At 41.8% G+C, this 26,303-nt stretch overlaps 1 protein-coding gene across 2 annotated transcripts; it reads left to right on the top strand.

Annotated features, from left to right (window-relative positions):
- The first annotated feature begins 58 nt into the window (after positions 1–58).
- On the top strand, positions 59–16,000 carry PABPC1 (poly(A) binding protein cytoplasmic 1). Of its 2 annotated transcripts, none has more exons than XM_085053325.1 (15): positions 59–748; positions 5,257–5,450; positions 5,543–5,658; positions 7,446–7,585; positions 8,856–8,950; positions 10,474–10,611; positions 10,706–10,801; positions 11,237–11,509; positions 11,697–11,790; positions 11,957–12,067; positions 13,080–13,234; positions 13,681–13,765; positions 13,937–14,067; positions 14,358–14,449; positions 15,561–16,000. In XM_085053325.1, coding segments are annotated over exons 1-15 (1,914 nt in total). In that variant the 5' UTR covers positions 59–555; the 3' UTR covers positions 15,562–16,000. The 2 variants fall into 2 exon arrangements, with proteins under 2 accessions (XP_084909451.1, XP_084909452.1); XM_085053326.1 differs by having other exon boundaries at positions 14,358–14,453.
- Positions 16,001–26,303: the final 10,303 nt, after the last annotated feature.

Here is a 26,303-nt window from a genome sequence, read left to right as displayed (position 1 = left end):
GGCGCGCGGCGCGGCGGGGGCGGGGGGGCGGGGCGGGTATATATAGAGCGCGGCCGGGGCGGCGGCCGCCCCCTTGTCCCCCGGCCGCCGTCGGAGCTGTGTGCGCAGTGCGTGTGCTCCGGACCATCCGGACACGCCGGCCCGGCCCCGCAGCACCATTTATTACTAAAAAAATATTTAAAAAAGCCAAAAAAAATCCTAAAATCTTAAAAAAACCTTTTAAAAAAATAATCCTCTTTCCTCATCCAACCTTCCCGACAACCTTTCTGCAAACGGCCGGTTTGATATAAAATAACCCGGTGAAGCGAAGTCCTCGGACCCGGCGCAGCCGAGAGGAGACACACAGCGAGCCCGACCCCGCCGAGCGCAGCACCCGCCGCCGCCAGCTCCGCCCGGCCCGCACGGAGCGACCCGATCCCCGCCCGCCCATCCGCTGCACCCGCCGCAGCCGTTGAGTCCGATCGGCCCCGCGCCGCCTCCGCCGGCCCCGTTCGCACCGACCGCCGCGGCCTCCGCCTCGTCAGCGCCCCCCCCGCGCCGGGAGACGGCGGCAGGATGAACCCCAGCGCCCCCAGCTACCCCATGGCCTCGCTCTACGTGGGGGACCTGCACCCCGACGTGACCGAGGCCATGCTCTACGAGAAGTTCAGCCCCGCCGGGCCCATCCTCTCCATCCGCGTCTGCAGGGACATGATCACCCGCCGCTCGCTCGGATACGCCTATGTCAACTTCCAGCAGCCCGCCGACGGTGAGTGCCGGGCCGCGGGCGGTGGCGGAGCCATGTTTGTCCCCTGCCCCCCGCCCCGGCCGCCGCCCCGCATCCATTTTGCCGCCCGGGACGGGGCGGACCCGGCGGGGCGCGGGGGGAAGTTGGTGGCGGGGCCGCCGCTCACACGCGGCCCGGGCCGCCCGCGCCTCGTGGCGGCCGGAGAAGCGGGGGGAGGCGCTTCCGCGGATCGAGAGCGGCCGCGGGGCCCCGGCGATGGGCGGGGAAGCGCCCGGGGAGCCCCCGGGGCTCGGCGGGGCTGGCCCCGGTCCCCGGGAGGGGGTGGTGGATGAGCGTCCGGGCGGCTCTTCGCGGCTGTCCGAAATGAAGGGTAGCTTGAGGAAGACATCGCAGTCATTAGTACCTTTTAATAACCGCGCAGGAGCTGGGTGTGTGTGAGTGCGTGGTTAAGAGGCCGGGAGAAGGAAGTAGGGCGCACCGGCGTGGCTGGGTAGTTTCACAGGCGTCCAGGCCGAAGCGTTTGTTAAAACACCATGGCTGGGCTGTCACGTGCAGGGAGGGCACGGAACTACTCGGGCCACCTTGTGCTTCTTTCTCACGTAGATGGAGCCCGAGCTGTGCTCTCATCTGTGTCTCTTCGTACTAAACTCCCTGAAATTGTTTCCCAAGTCGTGTTTTTATGAACCTTGTTTTTTCACGAAGTATCGCTGCTTTTATAAAGTTATATAGGTAAAGAAATATTTTGTGTGATTCTAGTCATGTTGGGACTGCAGTGTGATCCATTGGGAGGGTGTTTCGCTAAAAGAACCGAATGTGACTGGTTCTAAGTTTTGTGGAGTCCTATTAAAATAAAAATAGTAATTGGCCAACTAGAAGATACATGATTTCAAGTACAGTTAAGTAAACAGCTTTCTATTATAATGGTCTTATTTTCAAGCCTGTGAAAGTGAGATACTTAAATTACAAACTTTTCAAGCAATTAGATTTAACTGGCTTTCAAAATCAGCTTTAGCGTACAGCCATTATCAGATCAGACTTTGGTGTACCGATGGTATCTGTATATGCGTCGTAAAAGTTACTACCTCATCTGCTTAATAGGCAGATATTCCACCTGTTATCAGCTCTCTCAGTTCAGAGAACTTTTGATTTATTCAGTCATTCTTTAAGATGAGACAATTTGAGTGCTTGTTTTGACATACTTTGCTTTCATTCAATAGAGTTGTGTGGTACAGTTTCTCAAAAAGAAAAATACAGAGCACAGGTCAGTATTGTGATATGATAGTGTCAGGGCATAAGCTGAAGGTGATTCAAATGCTTCTTCTCCTTGGTATTGACAGAGGGCTGACTTTGTCATTGTCATTAGTTGAGCAACCAGTACATTTTGTGACTTCGTTTGTAATTTGTCAAATGTGGGAACAAATACAACTTTTTCACCTGAGCAGTGCTTATTCAGAGTTTTTGAATATGTCTCTTAGAAAGGTGCTGTTAATCCAAATGTAAGTATTTCTCGGACTTTGGGAAACACACATACTTTAAGTCTATAACTAGTCCAGTTCAGCTAAAAGTATTTCTCATCTGTAAAAACCTGCATCTGGCACATATCTGGAAGCAGTTGTTTAAAATACACTTCAATGGTATTGTGTGATTATACCTATTTCAGGATTTTCAGAATTTTATGTTCTTGGCAAATACCTGAAAAGCATTTGCTGGGTTTTTTTTTACATATCATTATCTCTATTTACTGAAACCTTGAAATGGGAGTTTTGAGCATAAATGGTTATTCTTACAATAATACTGGTTCTATTTTGACTCCAAACTAGATCCCTTTCATTGGTTTAGCCAAATTTTTAGGTACATCTCTAGCCTACTAAACAGCTAGTAACAACTAGCTTGGGTTTTGAAAAACATCTTTGAAGGTATATTTGACATTACCAGCTGTCTGTAAACAAGGGATCTCAAAGCTCTTCCAAAAACCAATTAGGCCTGATGACACATTTGTGAGGTATGCACACATTTCAGAGTTGTGACTTTTCTGAATTTGAGTCATAGTCTGGAGTAAAACTCAGGCAATCTTGTTTAATCACTAAACTAGAAATATTATTGAGTAATCTGAAACTGCATCAGAATCCTTTGGATTTTAGAATGGTTACATTTCCAGAGATTTTTTATTTCATAGCTATTGCTATTTACCTTTAGCACAGGTTAGCGTTCAGTGTATATTCTGTGTGATTTTGAAATTGTTAAAGTGGACTGTCCAGTTGCTCACGACTAAAATGGGAGCTGGTGAGTCATTCAATGAGAGCTCCAGCAGAATCAGCAGAAGTACAGCCCGGGTAGGTGTGTCCATTGGTAACAAGTTCGCTGCTGAATGGAGCTGCCTCCTGCAACCGGCACAGCCTTTTATGACTGAAATGTAATGAAAGTGAGCCAGTTTCACTCGTTGGGAATTGTAATGAGAGTAGCTTGTACCCAGTTGTAGATGGAATCTAGTAATGTTTGTAAAAAATCTACCGTGGAATGACAATACGGTGTTGATTAAGCAGAAATACTTAAATTTCTTTTACTTCTGCACCATAGGAGACATGAGGAGAGCCGCTGTCGTTGTGGAGAAATTGCACTTGTTTAAGACACAGGCTCACTGTTTAAGAGTGGTAATGTTTGCAAAAGACCCATGGACCCACTTTGAGTCAGATGCTTGGGAAATGTGTCTAGGAACACACATTTTTTAGGAGTGTCAGGATTATTCTAGAAGCAATTACCATGAATCAGAAAAGCCTCTTTTCTAGTAAAGGAAGCCCTGTTACTACTTCTGGAAATAATGAACTGTTTGTTGCTGGCATGTCTATTGGTGCTGGCAGTAATAATTCTAATGACTTCGAGGGCAGTAGTGAAGTCTTACAAGTTTCTACTGAGGCCAGTCTGATATTCACAGGGCTTTTCTTTTTTTTTTTCCCATCTCCCCACACCCCTACTTCTTGTAATATAAAGTCTTCCAATGATTTTTATTTCTCACTAAAGTTTTTGAAAGCTTTATTAACTTACTTAGAAGACTGGCAATGCTTGTAATTTTTGTGGCTTCAGTTTAAATCAGTTGCTGAGTTGCTACTGTCATGTGAATATGGTAATAGTATCAATAACCTTTTTCCCCATGAAAACGTTGGATGTCCATCTCCTTAATGCCTATGGGTGTTTTTCAGAGAACATAATCTTCAAATTTATTTCTAATCTGAAAATGTCAGAAGAAGGGATATAAAACATGGTGTATCAGCTGAACCCCACGCTCATTGCAAATTGTCTTTGGCCATGACATGGAGCAACATAGCTCAGGATAAAAGCAGCACTTAACAAAAACATTAAATAAGGGTTTTCACAATGTGATTGGCCCTTGGTTCTCCCAAAAAAAATATTGACTGACATGGTTCATGTTTTTAAACTAACACTAAGCTGATTTCAGTCTTGTTAACATCATATTGTTCTGATATTTGCAAATGACAGTGAAGTGAGTTAGTACCAATAGTGTGACTTCAGATATTTATTGGGACTTTTTTCAGTGGTCTTCCGGACTTACAGGAGCAAGGATGGAAAGGAACTGCTGTACTTGAGAACTGTTGCTCTTTCGTACTTAAATACATTGTTGACTTTAAACATGGAAGGCATGTCTTGTGGCTTTGCAGGGATGTGTGAAAACTGAACAAGTCTTGATATTTCCCCATCTGAATACAAAGATTTTACATGCAGGATTCGAAAAGTTAGTTACGGAGTTCTACTGGAAAAACTACTCCATTGGAGTAACAAAACCTGGTTTACATTACCCTGGTTTGCTGTTTTAATGCTTGCTCTTTCATTGAGCTCGTATGTATTTCGTTGTGAACTTTTAAAATACATATATATAATTTCAGATCCTCAAAACTAAGTAAGTGCTAGTTTTGAATCTCTTTGAACTGTCTCTTACCTGGAGTTTCATCACAGATCTTTTTGGTCACTGAGTAGGTTGTGTGGAACACAACTTTAACAGAACTGATCCAGGTTTGAATATCCACCTAGCAAATTAATTTTGTCAGTTTAGGAGTGTTGGTATTGTAGGTGTTCTTACATTGTTTGCTAAAGGCCTTGTATAGGCACAAGCAGTACCCCTAAATGCATTTTTATTGACACAATATAAATCTATGTGACATGAGAGAAGCCAGCTGATTTTCACAAATGTTAAAGCTTTGTAATGGCCACCACTTTCTGCATTCTCTCCTGTCACCATACCATCTTTTCATAGTGGGATCCAGTCCTATGGGCTAATGGGATTTCTACAGCTTGCTCAGCTGACTTGTGCTCCTTCCTAAGTGCAGCTTTTGCTGATGAGTTTTTCCAGTTCTTCCTTGCATACAACAGAGGACCTTGGAGGTTTGGGTTTCCATCTTGGTGTTGGTGCTGGACTTGAAATAGTAAAAATATTAGTAAGAACTGTACTTGAGTTCATACTTGTGTGCTTATTGAGATAACTAGCATTTTCTACTAATTCTATAATGTTTTTTCAGCTGAACGAGCTTTGGACACCATGAACTTTGATGTCATTAAAGGCAAACCAGTGCGCATCATGTGGTCTCAGCGCGATCCATCTCTACGCAAAAGTGGTGTAGGAAACATTTTCATCAAAAACTTGGACAAATCAATTGATAACAAAGCCTTGTATGATACATTTTCTGCTTTTGGGAACATCCTGTCTTGTAAGGTTAGTGGAAAATAAATTAAATTGATACACAAACTCCTCAATTTATGCTGAAAACACTCTGTGTGTATTACAACGAGGTTTTTCATTAACAGGTGGTGTGTGATGAAAATGGATCCAAGGGTTATGGATTTGTACACTTTGAGACACAAGAAGCTGCAGAAAGAGCTATTGAAAAAATGAATGGTATGCTGCTTAATGACCGCAAAGTGTAAGTACATAAATACATATTTGGGGCTCAGTAAGCTGGAATTCATTTTACAGCAGACAAAGATTTAAAAGCTTACCTAGGAAAGCAAGGTTTTTCTAAAAATTTCTAATTTTAAGAAGATAATGTAGAATTTTAGTTCTAGGGGTTTTAAGAATTGAATCTCCTGCCTATTCTAAATGCAAATAATGGATGCCAGAGGAGTAAAAATTATTGTATTAATTGTCTTACAAGCCAATACTGTAATAAAGGTTTGGGATCTTCCCTGGTTTTCTGATCTTCTTGGTCTGAGATAAAATACAATCCACTGAGTATTCTGAATAATACTTTATTTATAAGAGTTGCGAGATAGTTGTGTTATCCATATTTTGGAGTCAGCTGATACTTAAGAGTTACAGTTACTTGGCACTAAAGAGTGATCAGATTAGACTAGTATTTTTATATGAATGTCTGTTAATAGGCATATCTAGGGAGTAGAAAATAAAACTTAGAGAAGCATAATGTTTTAAACATTTTCACTGTCCTACATTGTAGGGAAAACTTACTTGGCAACTTGTTCAATAATATTTAGGCTGGGGGAGTGAGTGCCTAAGGGAACATGGTATTTGGTATAATTGCAAAAGAATGTCTCTCTAAATCTTTCAGAGGGTTTGGAAAAAAAGATAACAGAAATCAGCACCAGGTTACCATCGTGGATTATTTTTATATGTAGAGGTGGATAGATCAAGCCACATAGAGGGAGAGCATATATTTCGAACCTTTAGTTTTCCTGTCTGCTCTGTTCTTGACTGACATACAGTGGATGTTTTTACTCAGTGTCCATCTTTATACAACCTTACATTAGTAAAAATGGTCCGTATGAAGTCATTAAAGCACATGGGTAAGATACATCATGAGAGTTGATTTTGCTTTGAATCTCTGTTCAGGCTAGTCTTTTAGAAGTCAATTATAACACTTAACTCACTCTCAAAATCTGCTGAACACATTACACTTCCATTCTTCCTATACTTGTTATAAATTGGGTGAAATTGTCAAAGTTTAGAAATTTAGTTAATGTATGCTGCTGTATTACATTTGCCAAATTTGGAACTGTAAAGTTAGTACAATAAAATTTGAAGGTAGGAGTCTGCAACAGTCAGAAATCAGTATCAGCCATGTACAGTTTGTGCTAGGGCAGGTCCTTGGGCTGCAGAATGTTATGTTCAGGTTCTGTTCTTTTTCTGGCAGTATGAACTAACCATTGGTGTTCCCAGCCAATTTGCAATGGTATTTGACTCAAGAGCAAGTTGAACTATTTATTTTACTATGCCTAAAAAAACCCAGTCTTTCTTATAGGCTGGAAAGGTGTGTAAGGTAGTGGGGGCAGTTAGTTAAATATATCTTGCTAAAAACTGGATTAGAGAGTAGTAACTGCTTTAAGGCTGCCAAGTTTTTAGTATGGCAGAGGGATTATGCTGTTAACTAGAATTTCTGTTTAGCCTCTTTATTTTAGTAGTCGTTCCATTGTCCAGATCCTGTTGTCAAAGGCTGTTTTGTAAGAGTGAACAATCTCACCAATGGCTTGACAGCATTTTTGTGCCTCATAACTGTGATAAACATGCTGATACAGCACAGGATAGTGGAATTGTTTTTCTGATGAAGTATTATCATAAATATTTTATCTAAAGAATTTCATACCTATAGTGAACGAGACTGATTAAGAATAAGATATGATGCCAGGGGATTAAAGTAAATTTTTAAATGTTTAAAGATTTGCTTTAATCTGTATTACTCTGTCTTCCTGCAACTAGATTTGTTGGAAGGTTTAAATCCCGCAAGGAACGTGAGGCAGAGCTTGGAGCCAGAGCAAAAGAATTCACCAATGTTTACATCAAAAATTTTGGAGAAGACATGGATGATGAGAGACTTAAGGAACTCTTTGGCAAGTTTGGTAATGTCTTAAAGTTTATATAAACACAAGTGAACTTTAGCTTGCTACTTGTATCTTATTTATACAGTGCCTTGAAATACAAGGGATCAACTGATTGCCTGTTGATTTAAAAACATAATAAAGGTTACTGAAAACTTGGTACTTCCAGTTTCAGATTCAAAAGTGCAGTAATATCTGAATTTTAAATAAGCAGAATAGCATATATGATCCTGCCATCAGAACTGTTTTCAGTAATCTGAAAATAGTGTGTCTATGGATTCTGCAATTTTTTTTGAAAGTTGCGAATAGAAGTGTTCCTTGATTCAGTACAGATTGATGTTATGACTGCACCTGCAGGATGTGTGACAAATGAGTTTGCTGTTGCATTGACCTGCAGACTACCTCTGTTACTCAGTTGCATTGTGGTGGTTGACCTAATACAAAATTATAAGGAACTATTCCAGTGCCAAGCTATATGATTCTGCCCTGCTCCTTGATTATGCACAGTACAAAATTATGGCAGACATATGACCATGATCTAGTAACATATATGATGTGTCACCATCAAAATAGGAAATGGCAAAACGCTTAATGCAGTTGCAGGGTCTTCACATTTTATTTTCAACCTCTTTTTTTTTTTTTTTTTTTTCTTCCAATTTCTTTCCTGTATGCTTTTGCTATTCTCCAGTGGATATTATGTAAAGCAAGGGAAGGCCTTGTACAAGAGATACCCTGTAGCAGCCTTAAGCATCATGTACAGGAATTTCCTTTCTGCTCTTAAAGTATCTGTAGTTGAAACAGTAGTGAATTTAGCTGCTACAGCTGAATTAGCTACTTCCAATTGAGTCTGCGAACTGCAGTTTTTCAGAGGTTTGGAATTGCTGACCTAGAATGGCCTTTTACCAGTACACATAGTGAAAAGTATCCCCAGTTGCAAGGCTGCCCTCTGGCTTTTTCAGTACTTGTTTCAAAGGATGGAAGCACTAATACTTTTTAAAACTCATAATTTTTAATGATAAAACAAATTTCATTCACTTTGAAGTGAAATTTTGATTGAAAATACAGCAGGAAAGAAATTCAGCATGGCAGACTTCAGCCATAATGGCTGAAGTTCATCGTGGCAAATTAGTAATTTCATATTAATGGGTGACATTTACTTGATGCTACTATTGGTGCAGGACTCCTTTGTAATACAAGTGAAATAAACTAAATTTTATGTTCTAAAGAGGATTTTCAAAAGGTGAGAAGAATACACTGTGTATGAAGCGTAAGTATTTCATTCTCTTTTTAGGTCCTGCTCTAAGTGTGAAAGTTATGACTGATGAGAGTGGAAAATCCAAAGGCTTCGGCTTCGTTAGTTTTGAAAGACACGAAGATGCCCAAAAAGTAAGTTTTTGGACTTAATTTTAGGAATTCTGTGACTGAGACCCAAATAACAAGTTTTGTTGGGTGATTAAATTTTTTTAATTGGTAAAGGACACTGCAAAAACAGATGTTCACTCCCTAAATTACTTAGCACAGTTTCTGTCATTTAGAATGCTTTCCTATGGGCAAATGTCAGTTGATCTGAGGACCCTGTTAAGTCAGGAGTACTCTAGACAGCTGGAACTAGTGTAGAAATGGGGAATCTTGAATAATTTAAAAACCTGTTGTAGTTGGGGCATAAAGGTCTCAATGATATTTGGACTCCCTCATGCTGAGCAATGTACAGCATAGTAAATTACTACCTCTCTGAATCACTGGATCCAGTCTGGTTGCACAAAATGTTTGTGCAAGGCAGAAAGAATTGTGTTTTCAAACTGCAGCTCTGCAAAGTCAGCAGGAAAGCTATTGGTTTTATAAGACATGTTTGGCGCAGCTGTAAGAAAATAGTCATAGAGCCCTGTGATATTGCTTTTACTCCGAGGGGTAACTTTAGAAGAAGGGTCCTTTTTATTCATGTATATGTCTATAACATGCCAGTATGCTGTATAACTTAATTCTTTGTCAGCTGGTTGCTTTGATATGTCAGTTGACTGTGACAGTAGGGACATAGCATCAGGGAAAAAAAACACATACAGAACAAATAAAGGCAACAAAGTTAGCTTTTCAAAAGGCATTTTGGTGACTTGTCAGTACTGCAAGTGTACAAGCGACAGATTAGAACAAATCCTTCTTGTCTTAACATCTACATTTTTCAGCCTTGCCTACATTAATTGATGAATAGTTTCTCTTGCTGTGCTGTAGTCAGCATCACATGTTGCGTGTTTTAAATAACATAAAATTCCAGTATCTGCAAATATGTCTAATGGCTTCGATCATAAACATACACAATAAATTGGTGACTTCTGGTTTAAAATGAGTTGAGTAAATATATGCTAGAGTTTTCACATCTTAACAATTGTAACTCAAAACTGTATGAAGGGAAAAAGTTAGTATTTTCATATTTCTAAGTATTTCCTTAATGAGAGATTAAAAATTAAAATTTGAAAAACGCTATATATGCCATCTGTAGCTTAATGTACAGTATAGGAAGGTCTAATAGATACTACAGTTTCAGAGGTTAGTTTTAAAGACAGAACTAGGTGAATTAAAGCGTTTCAACTTTATTTGCTTACTTTGCTCTGCCATTAGCAAGACAAGACTGGAGAAATAATTCTTGCAACTCAGGTGTCTTCCTCCAGCTTTATATAAAAAAGTGTTTTGCATCCCTTGTGACTTGTCTTCAACAAGAGGGAAGCATACTTGGAAAGCAATTTTCATGTTACCATCAGTGGGGAAGTCTTGTGGTATTTTGTTTCAATAAGTGGTATTTTAAGATGGATTAGCTGTTTTTCTACAATCCGAATGTAGCTTTTTATATTTGAATTGCACTTTTTGGAAAAATGCTGGAGTGCAAAGCATTGCTAACTTGTTGTTTATTAATGAAGGCTGTAGATGAGATGAATGGGAAAGAGCTCAATGGAAAACAAATCTATGTTGGCCGAGCTCAGAAAAAGGTGGAAAGACAGACGGAGCTGAAGCGCAAGTTTGAACAAATGAAGCAAGACAGGATCACCAGATACCAGGTGCAGTTTTAAATCAAAAGGACTACCTATTATATGGTATTTTGAGATTTTTACAGAACACTTGCTTTTAAAAATAACTTGCCTGTTTTCTTAGGGTGTAAACCTTTATGTGAAAAATCTTGATGATGGGATTGATGATGAGCGTCTCCGAAAAGAGTTCTCCCCATTTGGTACAATCACTAGTGCAAAGGTAAAGTTCATAGATTGTGCTCATCCTCTCTCTGAAAATGTGTAGTGATCTGTCACCAAAGAAAAGGGATTTATTTCATTCAATAACAGATGTGACCCACTATAAATGCGATCATCAGCTTTTTTGATTATTGTACACATCAGGTTAAACACCATATGATCATCCTTTCTTGAAATAGACTAAGTAGTGAAACTGGGGTGAGAAAAATTACGTCTTTCCAGTGCAATAATGTGATCATTATTATTTCAATGAAATTTTCATCTGTATTTAGATAACAGTGAGCTATTAATTACACAATAATACTCATTTTTATAAAAAAATTCAGTAGAACAAACCTGTGGTCTCACTTCGAGTAAGCTGAAACAAGAAACTCGTGGAAGTTGAGTAGGTATGACGCAGGACTTGCAGCTTTAAAACTAAATTTTGTATTGACAGGTGATGATGGAAGGTGGCCGCAGTAAAGGATTTGGATTTGTATGCTTTTCGTCACCAGAAGAAGCCACCAAAGCAGTCACAGAAATGAATGGTAGAATTGTGGCTACTAAACCATTATATGTAGCTCTAGCCCAGCGTAAAGAGGAGCGCCAAGCTCATCTCACCAACCAGTACATGCAGAGGATGGCAAGTGTGAGAGCAGTACCTAATCCTGTAATCAACCCCTACCAGCCAGCACCTCCTTCAGGATACTTCATGGCAGCTATTCCTCAGGTATGTGTAGAGATGAGTAACTTAATAATTTGTACTACGTGTAAAATCTGCTTAGATTTAACAGTAAACGTAACTGTTAGCATGTGTCCATGATTTCAGCATTTTAGTTTTATAGTAGGAGGGCAATGGGCTGTTCAGCGTGCCCATGGCAGACAAAAAAGTTAAGTGATATTGTTGTGTTTGGCAGACTCAGAACCGTGCTGCGTACTATCCTACTAATCAGCTCGCTCAACTTGCTAGACCTAGTCCTCGCTGGACTGCTCAGGGTGCCAGACCTCATCGTAAGTCACTTCTTTGCATCTTTCCAGTGATTGCTCTAAACTCCATAGCATTTACCTTTGCACTTCCAAATACATTTTCATGGCATTGCAGTATAAGTCTTCTGTTTGTTGTGTTGTCACCACTCAGTGTTTCAGCATGTAACAGTATATTTTTTCTAAACCATAGCATTCCAAAACATGCCTGGTGCTATCCGCCCAGCAGCACCCAGACCACCGTTCAGTACCATGAGACCAGCTTCTTCACAAGTTCCACGAGTCATGTCAACGCAGCGTGTTGGTGAGTTTGATTTATGCAAACTTCAAGTATTAGACTTGTGTTCCAATTTTGCTGGTTCAGAATGATGTTGCAAAAGCATTTGTAAGTTAGATATCGCAGGTGGTAACATGTCCTCCTTTTCTGGCTCTTCTAATGAATAAGCTAGTATCCACCTTCTAGTAACTGCTTTAAATACTGTGCCAGCTAGGACTCCAGTCGTGATCCCATCTCTTTAGGATGAAGCCCTTCTTGTGTGTGCTTCATTTATACTGTGTGATAGTTTCTGTCATTTCTAAACATCGTTGCAGCAACTGTAATAATAGGTTGCATGTAGAAATACTGAGATGATACAATTTTAGTTCTTTTTTTTTAATATTTCATATATATATATATAAAATGTATATTTTATTATTGTGGGACAATATGAATGTGAAATACGCACATTCTCTGATTGAACTAGAGTTGAGTGTAACCACAAAATTGGGTTGGGTTGGAAGGAACCTTAAAGGTCACGTAGTTCAACCCTCCCTGCCAGAGGCAGGGAGCCCTCCACTATACCAAGGTACTCAGAGCCCCATCCAGCCGAGTCTTGAACATCTCCAGGGATGGGAAGTCCACAACCTCTCTGGAGGCATAATTCTCCCAGATAGTATTAGACAGCCATCTACTTTTTAAAAGTATCTTTTTTAGAATGACTGAGGTAATGTGCTCAGGAAATCAAATGTCCTTTAGCTTATAATGGAATTAAATTAAAACTCAGAGTGGATTTTTTCTTACAGATTTTTGTTCAATACCGTGTAAAAAAAGCAATTCATGAAGTTCATGAATTTCAAGTGAAGTGACTTGAAAGTAGCATCCAGTAAATTTCAAGGTTTGAACCTTAAGATGTGACCAGTGATGTGACAGTTGACAATACTACCAAGATAAATTTAAAAATACAATACCTAAATTAAATATTTGGTTCAAGTTGGTTTGTTGGACAAAAAATAATTATAATTATTATTCACATCTGGAATTGTTACTGTTTTTCCAGCTAATACATCAACACAAACAATGGGTCCACGTCCTGCAGCAGCAGCTACTGCAGCTACTCCTGCCGTGCGCACAGTGCCACAATACAAATACGCTGCAGGCGTTCGCAATCCTCAGCAGCATCTCAACACGCAGCCCCAGGTTGCTATGCAGCAGGTATGGGATCTTGGGAACTGCTCTGTGCTTTTACTGATGTCTTTTCAGAGGAAGGTGGTGAGGGTGATGGGAGGGCACTCAAGAGTTGTCATTCCAGAATTCAGGCTCTGCATCATGGCAATGCAGTAAAAGCATGAGGGAGTTAAGTATGTTTCAAGTTCACCTGGGGCAGGATGTGATCCTGTGTTGCTTCCTACTTTTCAGTTCTCTCGTACCTTAGCCTAAATTATTGTGTTTGCTCCTCAGTGGGGGACTTCTTGGTAATTTCCAGCATCATCAATCAGCTCTAACTAGTAGCATTTGATTAAATAGATACAGCTGTAATTTCTTTGACATTTCTGACACTAGGTGTTGTTTATGCTGAGTTGTGAAATACTGGCTATTTGAAGCTGCACCTAGTTATGAACCAGAATTTAATTTTCAAATGGTGTTAAATTAATTTGCAGCCTGCTGTCCACGTGCAAGGTCAGGAACCCTTGACTGCTTCCATGTTGGCTTCTGCCCCTCCACAAGAACAAAAGCAGATGTTAGGTATGTACATGATACCTTTTTGTATGCATTGTTGCAGAAGGAGAGTCAAAGTACACTTTCATCAGTCTTAAAATGTGGAGTAAATGGTTTTAGCAGTAGAACAAGGTGTATGTTTCCCTTATTTCTTAACTTTAGGCTGGATTTGTCCCTGATTAACTTTTTTCTGTCTAGGTGAACGTCTATTCCCTCTTATTCAAAGCATGCACCCTACTCTGGCGGGTAAGATCACTGGTATGTTGTTGGAGATTGACAACTCTGAACTCCTCCACATGCTCGAGTCTCCTGAGTCTCTTCGTTCGAAGGTAGGTGGTCTTTCGCCTTCCACTGCTTTGGTGGTTAAGTCTACAGTGATCTGACAGGTGTTCCTGCTGGCACAGTGGAGTAACAGCAATGCAGCAGTGGCTTAGGGCAAGCATATCCTCTTTCAAAGGGTGACAGTGACTTACATTGCATGAACTGGAATTGTAATGTTCTTCTTCTTTTTAACAATTCGTGCATTGTTTATATGTTTAATTTACACTGTATTATTAACTTAAATATATTTGACATTTCTAAGCTTCCCTTCATTAATTTTTCTTTTTTTACTTAACAGGTTGATGAAGCTGTTGCCGTACTACAAGCCCACCAAGCTAAAGAGGCTGCTCAAAAGGCAGTTAATAATCCCACTGGGGTTCCAAGTGTTTAGTAAGTAAGTTTTCTGACCACTGTAGGTTCCGTAGATTGACTTTGGCAAGTCTTTGGTCTGTGGCCCTGTAAGCAGCATGTGTCCAGGCTCTATGTCATTTGCATTCACAGGAAGTAGCAGCTGTGGTAAACAAACCTCTGTGCTCACTTAGTTAGCAAAAGCACCTGACATGTCATTGTTTTTAACAGCACATTTAGCTGGAATTAGTTCTAGGCACATGTGGAAAAATGGGCAGTTCTGTCAAATGCTACTGTTCATACTGTTGTTTGAGAGCAACTTGTGGAATTGAAATAAGCTTAAAATGGTACTCCAACCCTGTTTATCCTTAGAAATTAAGGAGCTTATTTACATAGTAATTTGTATATACTTGCCAAATTCTAAAACTATACAGTAAATGAAAGCTAAACAATATGTTGTCTTGACTTCACATTTGGGTGAATTTAATATCAATTAAAATAGTGATTTTTCTTCATTATCATTTTCTTCTGTGGGGTTGGTATTTTAATTGTGCATGACAGAGTCAAATGGTGGTACCTTTACAATTTTGACAGGGGAGAAGCATGAAGTTGAGGATAAAAACGAATTTATTATCTCTTCAGTCTAGTTAGGTTTTGCCTATGAACTCGCTTTCCACAGTTGTAGCTATCATTTGAGGATGCCTGCTTTAACATTTGATCATGTAGAATTTTCTTTTTTTCTTGATATTTTAACTTCTGCAATTTTCCTTTTGGAGGCAGAATTTGAGTAATGTTTTTTACACATTTTTTTCCTTTTATTTTTTTTGCTAGTGACACTTTCACAATGGAGTTAAGTTCTGAACAGGTTTTCTCTCCTAAGCTAAGATGCCCAGACTTTGAAACCATTAGTCCGTCTGCTCCTTGATGTTTTAGAGTCAATTTTGTCTTGCCAGGGATCTCATACTTTTGAATACTTTTGTGTCCCTAAAAAGCGCCGGGGGACTTCTGATACTCTGCTTCTAAAGAACTTTGGTATCATTGATAGAGTGAAAGCCAAGAGTGCTGTGTGGCATACAGCAGCAGAAAGCAAATCAGAAAATGTGTAAGGTGCTGTTTTCATTTTAAAACATTACAGCATTGTTTTTCTTTGCAGAACTATCGGGGACTACAATCTAGAACTTCGCTTCACCGAAGAAAAAAAATCTAAACATGGAAAAACTATTAAATATTGAGAAAAACATTGCAAAATATAAAATAAATAAAAAAAGGAAAGGAAACTTTGAAGCTTACGTACAGAGCAACGCCGGGGCTAGCAAAACAAATGCTAGTCCTAGATTACTTATTGATTTAAAATTTAAAAAAAAATAGTAAAATAAAAAATACAAATTAATGTTTTATAAACCCAGGGGAAAAGAATTTTCAGCACAGTACAAAAATTTAAAGCATTCCTTTCTTTAATTTTGTAATTCTTTACTGTGGAAAAGCTCAGAATATCACCACTGTTTTAGTTGACAGTGAGAATTGATAACTGAGCAAAGAAACGTAATTTGGATTATAAAATTCTTGGTTTAATAAAAATTCCTTAAACACTGACTTACTTGTGGTGGTTTCTTTTGTACAGTGTACTTTTCATTAGCTTGTCATCCAGAATGCCAAGTTGGAATCCCACTCTATAGTATGTTCTAGTGGATTGTAGAGATTAGCCTATACCTGTAGACTGTCTTCTAAATAATAGAAGTGAAGTGAGGGGGAAAGTGTTGTTTGTTTTTTAATAAATTGCTACTTGATCTGAATCTGGTCTAGCATACAATAGCACAGAAATAATTCTGTCTTCACTCAGGGCTGATGGCATCTTCAGGTCAGTTTGTGTCACTAGAAGGAGTTTGCAGTGAAGTGACCAATGGCCACAAAAGCAGGCAGAGGCAGCACTAACACGTAAGCTGTTTCATTTGCTACAGGACCATACTGAGGCTGAGAGTTTGGTGGGATTAACACTTAAATGTGTAATCAAGCTAAGTGTTAAATGCATAACCAAGAGAGACAGAGTAAAAGGCTTTTGTTGTAAAACTTTGACTGTGTGAGTTAGGAGGTACACTAAAGTTTGTGCATCCACAGATGGATTACCCTACAGTTGTTGCCTTGGTTCTTTTTTTCCCCATTTAGGGAGGGAGTACTTTCTGCACACCTATAGAATGGGAGGGGTATTTTCTACCCAGTTTAGCCCATAACTGGCTCTCTAAGCTGCTTTTTCAAAATTGATAATGCAAAGAGAAATGAAGCAGTAAAAATGGCATGTCCTGCTTTTACAGAGAAGAGAAGAAAACCTGGCATGTTGGGCTGGGGTGGGGAAAAGGCACAAAGATCTGTTAGTCATGAAGGCATGACTCTTGGACCCTGTGATCTGTTGGGCTTCAGTTGCTGTATGTAAAGAATAGATTCTGTGGAACTCGCAAGTAGGGGTTAGTTCATTCTGAAAGTCTCTGAAATCTGTGTTGTGTGGGGAATGCCAGTGTTCTCTGATCTGTTGCTGCAGTCATAAAGCCCTTTAGTATGCTTTCTGAAGTCCCCCCAAAACAGCTCAAGAGCCCCCTTGTTTTTCTCCTCTTGCAAAGATCTTCAGATTTTCTGTTACAGAATTCGAGCAATAAGCCTAGCACAATGAGATTGAATTGGTCTGATGTAAATGGGTTCTGATTAAAATCCTTCATTGTATAAGCATTAGGTTAAACTTGTGTATTTCTTACACTCAGTCCTGTCCTGATGGAGGCAGACTGGGATAGCCTTTAATTTGCAGTCTTACTGAGGTGTATGGCTAGAGTTAGGAATTTTTGAAATCGGATGATAAATCCCACAAAAGAGGCAGTTCAAGCAAGATGTGTGCATGTTAAGAGGCTGAATGTATAACCTTGATTTTATGTAATGTCAACTATTAAAAACAGTAGCATTATTGACAATTTTAATGACCTAAAAATATTTATCACAATAATGGTAATGCTGAAGAATCTGATGATGTTAAAGTTTTATTGGAAGGTGTAAAGGATAATACAAAGACCTATTTTCAGGAGTCTCGGGGCAGTAGCAGGAAAATAAGAGGCCACCTCACTTCTGGTTGTGTTCCTAGATAAGCTGTGTGTTCCATGAGTCTGCTTGAGTTAACCAAACTAACTTCTGTTTTTTAAGAATGAGCCTATGGAGAAACTGCAAAAGGAGAACAGGAACTCTTCCAGTTTGTACAAGAGTTCTGTAGGTGTGTCATGCACTAGCATCTGTACCAGCATGAAATAAATACTAGGTAACTTCTGTGATGGAAGGAAACAGTGAGGCAACTGCTGAGGTGATCATGATGGCTTAAGAAAAGAAAGCTGCGGGTTGATTTGGTTTATTTCTTCACAGTCTTGATTACATGGTAATTCCCTGCTGTGTACCACAGATGCCTATTCAATTAATGTCTTCTATTTTATTTCTAAATCTTAAAGATAACAAGACATTTGTTAGTGCCTCTATCAATGTGTCTTTGGAATACTACTGTAAAACAGTGCAACGTGCAGAAAATCAATTTTTCCAATAGCAGTAGAGAACTGTTCCCTTGGGTTAACAGGCAGCCCGACTGGCAGGCACTTGCTGGGGCCACACGTTCCCTCTAGGGTGGGTCAGAGGCTTACACTGATCCTCTGCACCCTGCAGCCAGCCAGTGCTAAGCTGCTTTTGCTGGATCCTCTGGCATTTCATTCCTCCAGTGCTTTCATGTCTTCCATCCTAACCACAGCTAACACTTCAGAGTTTAGCAGCAGCCAAAAGCCTGATCCTGAAATGAATGGCAATTTGAATGAATGAATGGTATTATATTTCGCAAGCAGAATGTGGCTTTATGAACAACTCACTCAAGGATTTGGTGCAGAGGTGATCTGGATTGTGCCCATTCTCTTTGCTGCTCTGCTGAAGTCTAGGGAATTCAGAGTTCACTGGGTCCAGGGGATGAGGGGGCAAGGTGGTGTAAATTAAGATCTTCTGGTGTCTGGCAATGTCTTATTGCCAGTTTGTGCTAATTAGGTGTCTACCCTTGAATAAATGGTGTCTTCAGTCCTTGTATCATGAGTTTCCTTCTTGGAAACATTCTTAATAATTGCTGTGGACAACTGGATATTCAAAGGCAGCCACTAAACATTTTGAGTTAGGAGTCTTGGAAAAGACATTTCCTGGAATCTACATTTAGTAGATACATTTCTGCTTGGAATAGCTGAAAAAAATTACAAAACCTTCCACAAAACAACCCAGATTTGTATTTATTCTCAATAGGTCTAGGAGTTTTAGTCCAAACTGATATGCTAGAGAGAGCCACAGTCCTTGGAGCACAATTCTCACGAGACTTTCATAGTTACATGTTAGTCTATGTGATGTGACTACCTCACTGAAGGAAAGCTTTTAGTCTCGCTTATCTTCTATAAGATGTGGTCAATGAGATAGAGTAGCTGTATGGAAATGAAAATGCAGCTGTCAGGATTACAAATCCTTAGGATACTGCATTTGAAGTGAATACATACCTGAAACGTTTTCAGCTACACAAAGACTACAAGGTGCGTGTGTAGCTGCAACTTGGGCAACAAGAATAAAGGAAGATTATTTTCAAAAAAATAATTTGAAACTTAGATTTCTCATTTGTATTGGGATTTAATGTAATCTTTAAGAAAAAAAAAGAATTTACAAGCTAGGCCAATATATTGGCTCTTTTGTACATTATTTACTAAGAGTAGTACATCTTCCTAATGGTCTCCTATTTCCCATGTCACCTGCTTAAGAAACATCCTTAATCCTGCTGGGTTCCAACTGGTATAGCTGCCCAGACATCTGTACTTTTTTGTAGCTCTGAGCACATTTTAAAATTCACCACATGATATCTGAGCATTCAAAAACCAAAAATTGTGCCCTGGGCAGGCTAAGTGGTTGTGTCACATTTCAGTAATGGGTACCTTGGGTTACATGTGTTCTAGGTTAAACCTGAAGTCACCAGATGACATAAAACAGGTTACACTTCAAAAAGTTAGCCCAAAGCATATTATGTTGTCACATCTGTAAGTGGAAGCTTACTTAATCCTGTCTCTTACCATTGCTAGAGAGATTTGCCACCTGTGGCAAATCTTTAACACCAAAGATTTAACTCCAAATAAACCACCTGCTTCCCCCCTACCCCTTTCCAGTAAGGAAGGGACAAAAAGGCAGTCAGTGGGTTGGGATAACAATTTACTGAAAGCAACAAGCAATGAGATAAGAAATCCACAATAACAGCAGCAATACAGGAGTACATAAAAAGAGAAGGTGGTTTACCCACAGAAAGGTGCTCACCACCTCGACTTAGTTCCATGTCACCTCGGAAAATAGACAAGATGGTGCCTGTTCCCATGCTGCCAGCTCCCCCCTGTCCCTGGGCCTGGGACAACAGAAAACAACAATGGACAAGCCCTCAAAAGCAAGATTCCTCTGTTTTGCTGGGGCTTGGGGAGCACTGGGGTTTTGACTCCATGCCACTGCCTTGGATGCTGGACTCAATTCCAGCATCCAAGGCAGTGCTACTGCTGCCAGCACCACTGATTTTGATTGCTCTTCCCTGCTCCACACAACTCTGCTCGGCTCTTTTCAGCTTAGCTTGGCTGGGCTTGGCTCGGCATCCCTCGGCTTGGCTGGATTGGGGCTCACCCCCACTCCTCCATTCCCCAGCACCATCCTTCAGCACCACATTGATTCTGTGTTTCAACGCTTTTTCTTCAGCACCACATCCTGTAGCCACATCTCAGAGAAAAGAAGAGGGGATGGATGGCAATGGCAGAGGACAGGGACCACAGGACTCATGCCAACAGCCTTCCCACTGGGGAGAAGAGGCAAAAATGATGCACTTTGGGGTGCACTTGTTTGAAATGATACAACAATTTAATTTTTTCTATGTAGGTTTAGTCAGGGGGTTGTTTGCCCCAGGAGGAGAATTGAAGTTTCTCTTCAGTGACTCTGTTCACCAATGCCAGATAAGGCCTGATGAGCTTAACATCTACAGATTGGGAGTAGCAGAAGATACACAGGAGATAAATGAATATTAACAAATATCACCCCCATGGTGTGGTCCAAGATGCCTGGTCTGGGAAAAGATTGATAAGAGAACCAAAGAATGAGGACCAAATTACTATCAAAGGCAAAGGTATCAATAACCAATAGGAGATTGAATACTAAGAATTGTGTGATTTAGGACCAATGAATGAGAATTTCTTTGAGTTTTTTGATGTATAAATATGTGAAAAGTCTAGTAAAGAACTATGTGTTATGGAATGATTTTCACTGCACAGCCCAGGCATGTGCAGATGAAATGATTTCTATTGCACATCCAGGCCAGAATAACATCCTGGACTGAAGAACATAATGCCTAATTCTCTAACACTGAAAAGATGTTGGAGAGTTTCTGTTTTATCTGACACACTCACCTTTGCTTCACCCCAAACCCAGTGATGTGGGTGGTATAGAACAGCAACAGAGCCACACCACGCCCCTGCCCTGCAACAAGGACACCACCAAAACTAGCTCAGTTTCCCTTGCTGTAGTTTTCAGGAACCAGGTTTAGGCAGATGAGAAGAGACCAGCAACCTAGAATGACAGCATCAGAAAATTTCTGTGACCTGGAGTGCACATCTTTACTCTGTCTGCCTCTACCTCACATTTTTCCATTAAACTCATTCTGCAGCTGCCTAACCTCCCAGATTACAAACGAGGAGGTATGGATTTGCAAGGTGGCTTGGGATGCAAACAAGGATGCCCACAGCAGCCTTGCTCAGGAGTGGAAGTAAAGCTCTTCCAGAGCTCCCCAGGGTGTGAGGAGCCTCACTGCCCTGGTACGCCAGGACAACTGTGGCACCAAGGCTACAAAGTTGGCTTTCTAAGAGGGTGGTTGTGGGGGGTGCTCCTGAAGTCGCTGGACTGGTTATGTTTGGCTGCACAGATGAAAATCAAGTTATCTAACACATTACACAATTTTATTTTACTTGCTCTTCTCCATTTTATCCATGATGCCCATAGTTAATCCTGTTTCTTGAAAACTATGTATTTACCTTGTTTTACCGCGAAGGTCTTTTCCCCAGGTCATGTAGTCAATCCCAGCCTTCTCAAAACAATTTTCTTCCTCTGAAATGGGCCTTTTGGTGAGGCCAGAGTACCATGCTGGCATCGGGTCCTCAGTTGCAGGGCAGGCATTGCAGTGGCATAATTTCCATGTTAATGAATTCATTTCATATCTCAGGCAGTGCTGCTTGTGTAAGTCCTCAAGGACTTTCACATGAGAAAGCCCAGTTCTGCAGTGCCTTTGCCTCAAGGGTACCAGAAACATTCGAAAGGAAGCCGTGAAAAACAGCAAGAATAAATCACCCTTATTGTCTGGGAATTAGCAATAAATAAAAGTCCCAGGCCAGAGATGAACGTGCCATTTTAACTACACTTGACTTCCAGTGAGGCACATTGTGAAAAAAGGAGTTTGTTTTCTTACAAGCCTGCTGTGTACCCCATATGCCAGATGGCTGCTAGTTCATGTTCCTTGAGAAATGGTGAATTACCATCACTTCATAATGAATTACCACTTGGTAAACTCTTTCCCCGAGCTATTCTCAGATTTCTCCCTGCCTGACACTGGCGCTTCAGCGCTCAGGTGACCCTGCGGGCACGGCAGGGCCTGGTGTGGTCTGAGGGTGCTGGCTGGGGCACGGGCTGGGGGCACGGGCTGAGGGCACGGGCTAGGGGCACGGGCTGGGGCACGGGCTGGGGGCACCGGCTGGGGCACGGGCTGGGGGCACGGGCTGGGGCACAGGCTGGGGTGCGGCCTGGGGGCACGGGCTGGGGGCACAGGCTGAGGGCACGGGCTAGGGGCACGGGCTGGGGCACAGGCTGGGGTGCGGGCTGGGGGCAGGGGCTGGGGGCACGGGCTGAGGCACGGCTGGGCACGGCTGGGGGCAGGCTGGGGCACGGGCTGGGGCACAGTTTGGGGGCGCGGGCTGGGGGCACGGGCTGGGGCACGGGCTGGGGCACGGGCTGGGGGCACACTCTGAGGGCACGGGCTGGGGGCACGGGCTGAGGTGCGGCCTGGGGGCACGGGCTGAGGGCACGGGCTGGGGCACGGGCTGGGGGCACAGTTTGGGGGCACGGGCTGAGGGCACGGGCTGAGGGCATGGGCTGGGGGCACGGGCTGGGGGCACGGGCTGAGGGCACGGGCTGGGGGCACGGGCTGGGGTGCACAGTTTGGGGTGCGGTCTGGGGGCACACTCTGAGGGCACAGGCTTAGGGCACAATGCTGCTGCTGGGCGCCCGCCGTGCCCACTGTGCCCACAGGGCTCCTGCTCCGCCGGGCGCGGCACAGCCACAGCTCCGCGCAGGTGAGGGTGCTCCTGGAACCACCCCGAGCCCGGTCCTTCCTCCTGGCCCTCACACCCGCCTGGTTCTCCTGGTGCCGCCCTGTCCGAGGGGCAGAGTGCTGCGTGTGGAGCACACGTTTGCAGGGTAAAATCCAGCAGCGACTGAGAGACAAATAAAAAAAAGGCAAGGGTTGTGCCAGAAGGGTATGGTAAGTGGGCTTATTGGGAAACATTGGACAAGCAGCAGCAACTGTTGGCTCCAAGTGCCTCTTTTCCTTGGCTTCTGGGAGAGAGGTGCAGCTGCTTAAACTGGGTCGTTAATCCCATGAACAACTCTAAAAAGTGTACAGACGTCAGTCCAGGCAAATTGCACAGTCAAATGTAGGATTTCTTTTTGATAAACTGGGGGTTAACCAAGTGTTGGATCTCGAATTGCCTAAGTCTCAGGAGTGACCCTTTCCACAGAGACAATTACAAAACAGCTGGAACACAGGTTTGAAGTATTTCAAGGAATAGCAATTCTCAGAGAATAATGTATGGCCCCAGGCAGCAGAAGTGGATGATTTCAGGGTGAATCTGCCTGTTTATCTCTACTTTTGCTTAGTTTCTTGTTGAGTTACCTCTGTCCTTTTCCCATCTACCCTTGCTCTTGATTTCTTAGGAAAGTAAAGGGGAGCATGTGATGCTGAACTTTTCTGAGAAAGCAGAGTGGCTGTCAGCCACTAGCTCCTCTTTGCTAGCCTTCTCTTTGCTCTTTGGCTGACCTTTGCCAGTCCTTGGCTCTAAGCAAATTCTCCCCTAGCTTTTTCGTAAGTGTGGGTGCACACTGTTCTCCTTTCTCAGCAGCATGATTTTACCTCAACAACCCCATTTAGGGCCCTTTTTGGTGGACACTTCTCATGGTGGTGGGTTAGGTGTGTGCTTCTTCTCTTGGCAACATCCTTGCTGTGCTCTCAATTGCAGTGATAGAACCACTCTGAGGCAGTTTTTAAGCCAGTAAACCTGGATGGGTATCAATCCATCTCTCCCAACTCTGTGTGAGTGCACAAGCAGTTGGAATAGCACAGCTAAAAGGTAGTTAAGTCACAGCAGGGCTGCCATGAGAAGCAATGTTTGCAGAGGTGTGCCCTTGAAGTCGCAGCTCTGCAATTCTGTTCCCTGTGGGACCTCTCACAGTAGTATTTTGCTTTGGTTAAGGGAACATTTTGGATAACCTATCTGAACTAATAAATCAATTGATGCATTTGCTTCCTTTTTTAAGGGGCTTACTGTTTCTTGCTCAACAGGTTTTAACATAATTAGTTCTCTCAGCAAAATTGCTCCCTTCTCTGCATCCCCAGTAACTGAGAGTTTGCCTCGTGCTGGGCTGTACAACTTATTAGCTGATTTTTATTTTCAGCTCCTTCATTCCTGCTGTTGGTAGCTCCCACACTTGGTCTTGAAGTTTACAGCTACACTCCTGTCTCTTAATTGCCTTCCCTGTTCTTCTATGAGGTTGCTTGTCTATAATTATTATATGCTTTTCTGCTTATTTTGCTTGAAATACTCTGTTAATGTAGAAAAATGCACATGGATGAGAAGCCTTAAACTCCAGGATACAGTAATTTTCACCACATGCAACCAGATCACGTGTCATGACCACAAAGTCCCACAGATGCAACAATTCTGTGATGTAAATTAGAAATAAACTTCCCTCATGGACAGATTTTTGCATTGCTGTACTTGAGGGTATTTCTTGAATACCATTGTGGAGGGTCTGTCTGTGGCATCTGTTGGATGAGGTACTGAACTAATTGTGCCCCTTTCAGGGTAGTAATTTTCAAAGCTCTCCTATTCTACCTCTACAAGCTCCTCTCCTAACTTGTGATGCAAAGGACACATAATTCTTGTTTGTGATGCTGTGCCTTATCTGCCCCTTTTCTCTTGCTGTGCATCTTCCTGCTTCCCATCACTTTCCCATCACTTTATAGTCTGAGAGTACTTCTGTTTGACACTTCCAAACTCTGTGTCCTCGCTGTCTCCCAGAGCAGTTGTTCTCTTAAAAAGGACAGTCTGAAGGGAGCAGCTGTTCAGAGGCACTGTGTAGTGATGGAACAGATGATGTTTTGGACATACAGTTGTTGGGGAGGTGCAGATGTACTGACTGGGAGCAACTTGGTTCCTCACCTCCTAATGAACCTCAGCCTTAAGCTGAGGACCTAAGGAAAATCATATAGAGGGAAGTGTGATGAACCAATTACAATATATTAAAAGAGATATTGCTTAGAATGTGTTGCTTAGGCAGGGCTGGCAGAAATGCTGAGGAGAATGGTGCAACTCTAGCCCTTCTTCTCTTGCATAGACACTTGGCTGTGGATTGACAGAAGGTGCTTGTCTTGGTATGAGGATTTACAGCCTTGACCTTCCTCTGGGAGATGGAGCTTTGGTTCTAAGAGAGTCCAGAGGTGGCTCCACATTCTCCCCTTTTGCCTCTTGTTTTAGGAGCTAAAACATTCAACTGCTCTAGCATTTCCTGTTCTGTCTTGATATCTAGGTATGAAGTATTAGCAGTAGGAAAGAGAGCTGAAGGACCTGTCTCCCTTCACTTGGGATGAATCCCACACATGTTGGGCTGTTTGCATTTGCTGAACTGAGACTTGTGCAGCCATTCTCTGCAAATGACTGGGAACACCTTCAGTTAGAATGTTGATGACAGATGGACATGCATTTGAAGGATCTAAGCTTTGGCCCTAGATTTAACCAAGGACAGCCAGGCAGTGCTTTGTGCTGTAGTCATGCTCTCTCCTGAGTTCTCTGGGGATTGCACACTGACCAGAGCACCCCTAAGAGAGCTCTGGGGATTTGTTCTGCTTATGGAGAGGTAAGGCTTTCTTGCAAGACTAAGTTACAGAAGCTTCTAGAGTGGGGATAGAGGTCATCTGGACAATGGCATGTGCTTTAAAAATATCACTGGATTTCTTTGAAATCAAACAGTTGCTGAAGATCCAGGTCCTTCCTGGTTTCTGCCTTTGTGATGTTGTGATGTTTGCATTTGGCTTTTCAGTTTGGCAGCTGCTTAACAGGTCCCTCTCTAAAGAAATACCACAATCATTAACCTACTAAAGAAATATAATCATTAAGCTACTTCTGTTGTAGGACTGAAAGAAACAGATTATTTCTTGCAATTGTTGGAGTATTCATGGGATTACTTCAAGGCAGGGATTAAGTACATAGGAAGTGTCTTCTGTAGGGTTAAGAGTGAAATGCAGCACTGGCAGATTCTGGTCATGATGCCAGCCTTGAGTGAGTCACTTAGCATCTGTGGTTCCTATAAATTACTGTTGTGGAAATAGTTCTAAAAAAATCTGTTAGTCATGGTAAAGCAATTGGTAAAAAATAATTAAATACCAGAAATGTCTTTTTAAAGTTTCATTTAGTCAGTCATGTGCCAGAATGGCTTCATACCTTTGATTGTTTGACAGTTTCTGCACACAGAAATTTTTATTTTCACATGAAACATGTTTAGGCATTTTTATCTTAGA

The sequence above is a fragment of the Lichenostomus cassidix genome, chromosome 2 (genome assembly GCF_008360975.1).
Source record: "Lichenostomus cassidix isolate B80296 chromosome 2, HeHo_3.0, whole genome shotgun sequence".
In the NCBI taxonomy this organism is placed as follows: Eukaryota; Metazoa; Chordata; class Aves; order Passeriformes; family Meliphagidae; genus Lichenostomus; species Lichenostomus cassidix.
The sequence above is the reverse complement of the archived record's forward strand: the minus strand, read 5'-3'. Positions and strand labels throughout refer to the sequence as shown.

Coding starts and splice junctions, on each gene's coding strand:
- PABPC1 (XM_085053325.1), top strand. CDS start 556: ATGAACCCCAGCGCCCCCAGCTACCCCATGGCCTCGCTCTACGTGGGG. Junction 10,802..11,236: donor GTACAATCACTAGTGCAAAG/GTAAAGTTCATA, acceptor TTGTATTGACAG/GTGATGATGGAAGGTGGCCG. Junction 11,510..11,696: donor TCATGGCAGCTATTCCTCAG/GTATGTGTAGAG, acceptor TGTGTTTGGCAG/ACTCAGAACCGTGCTGCGTA.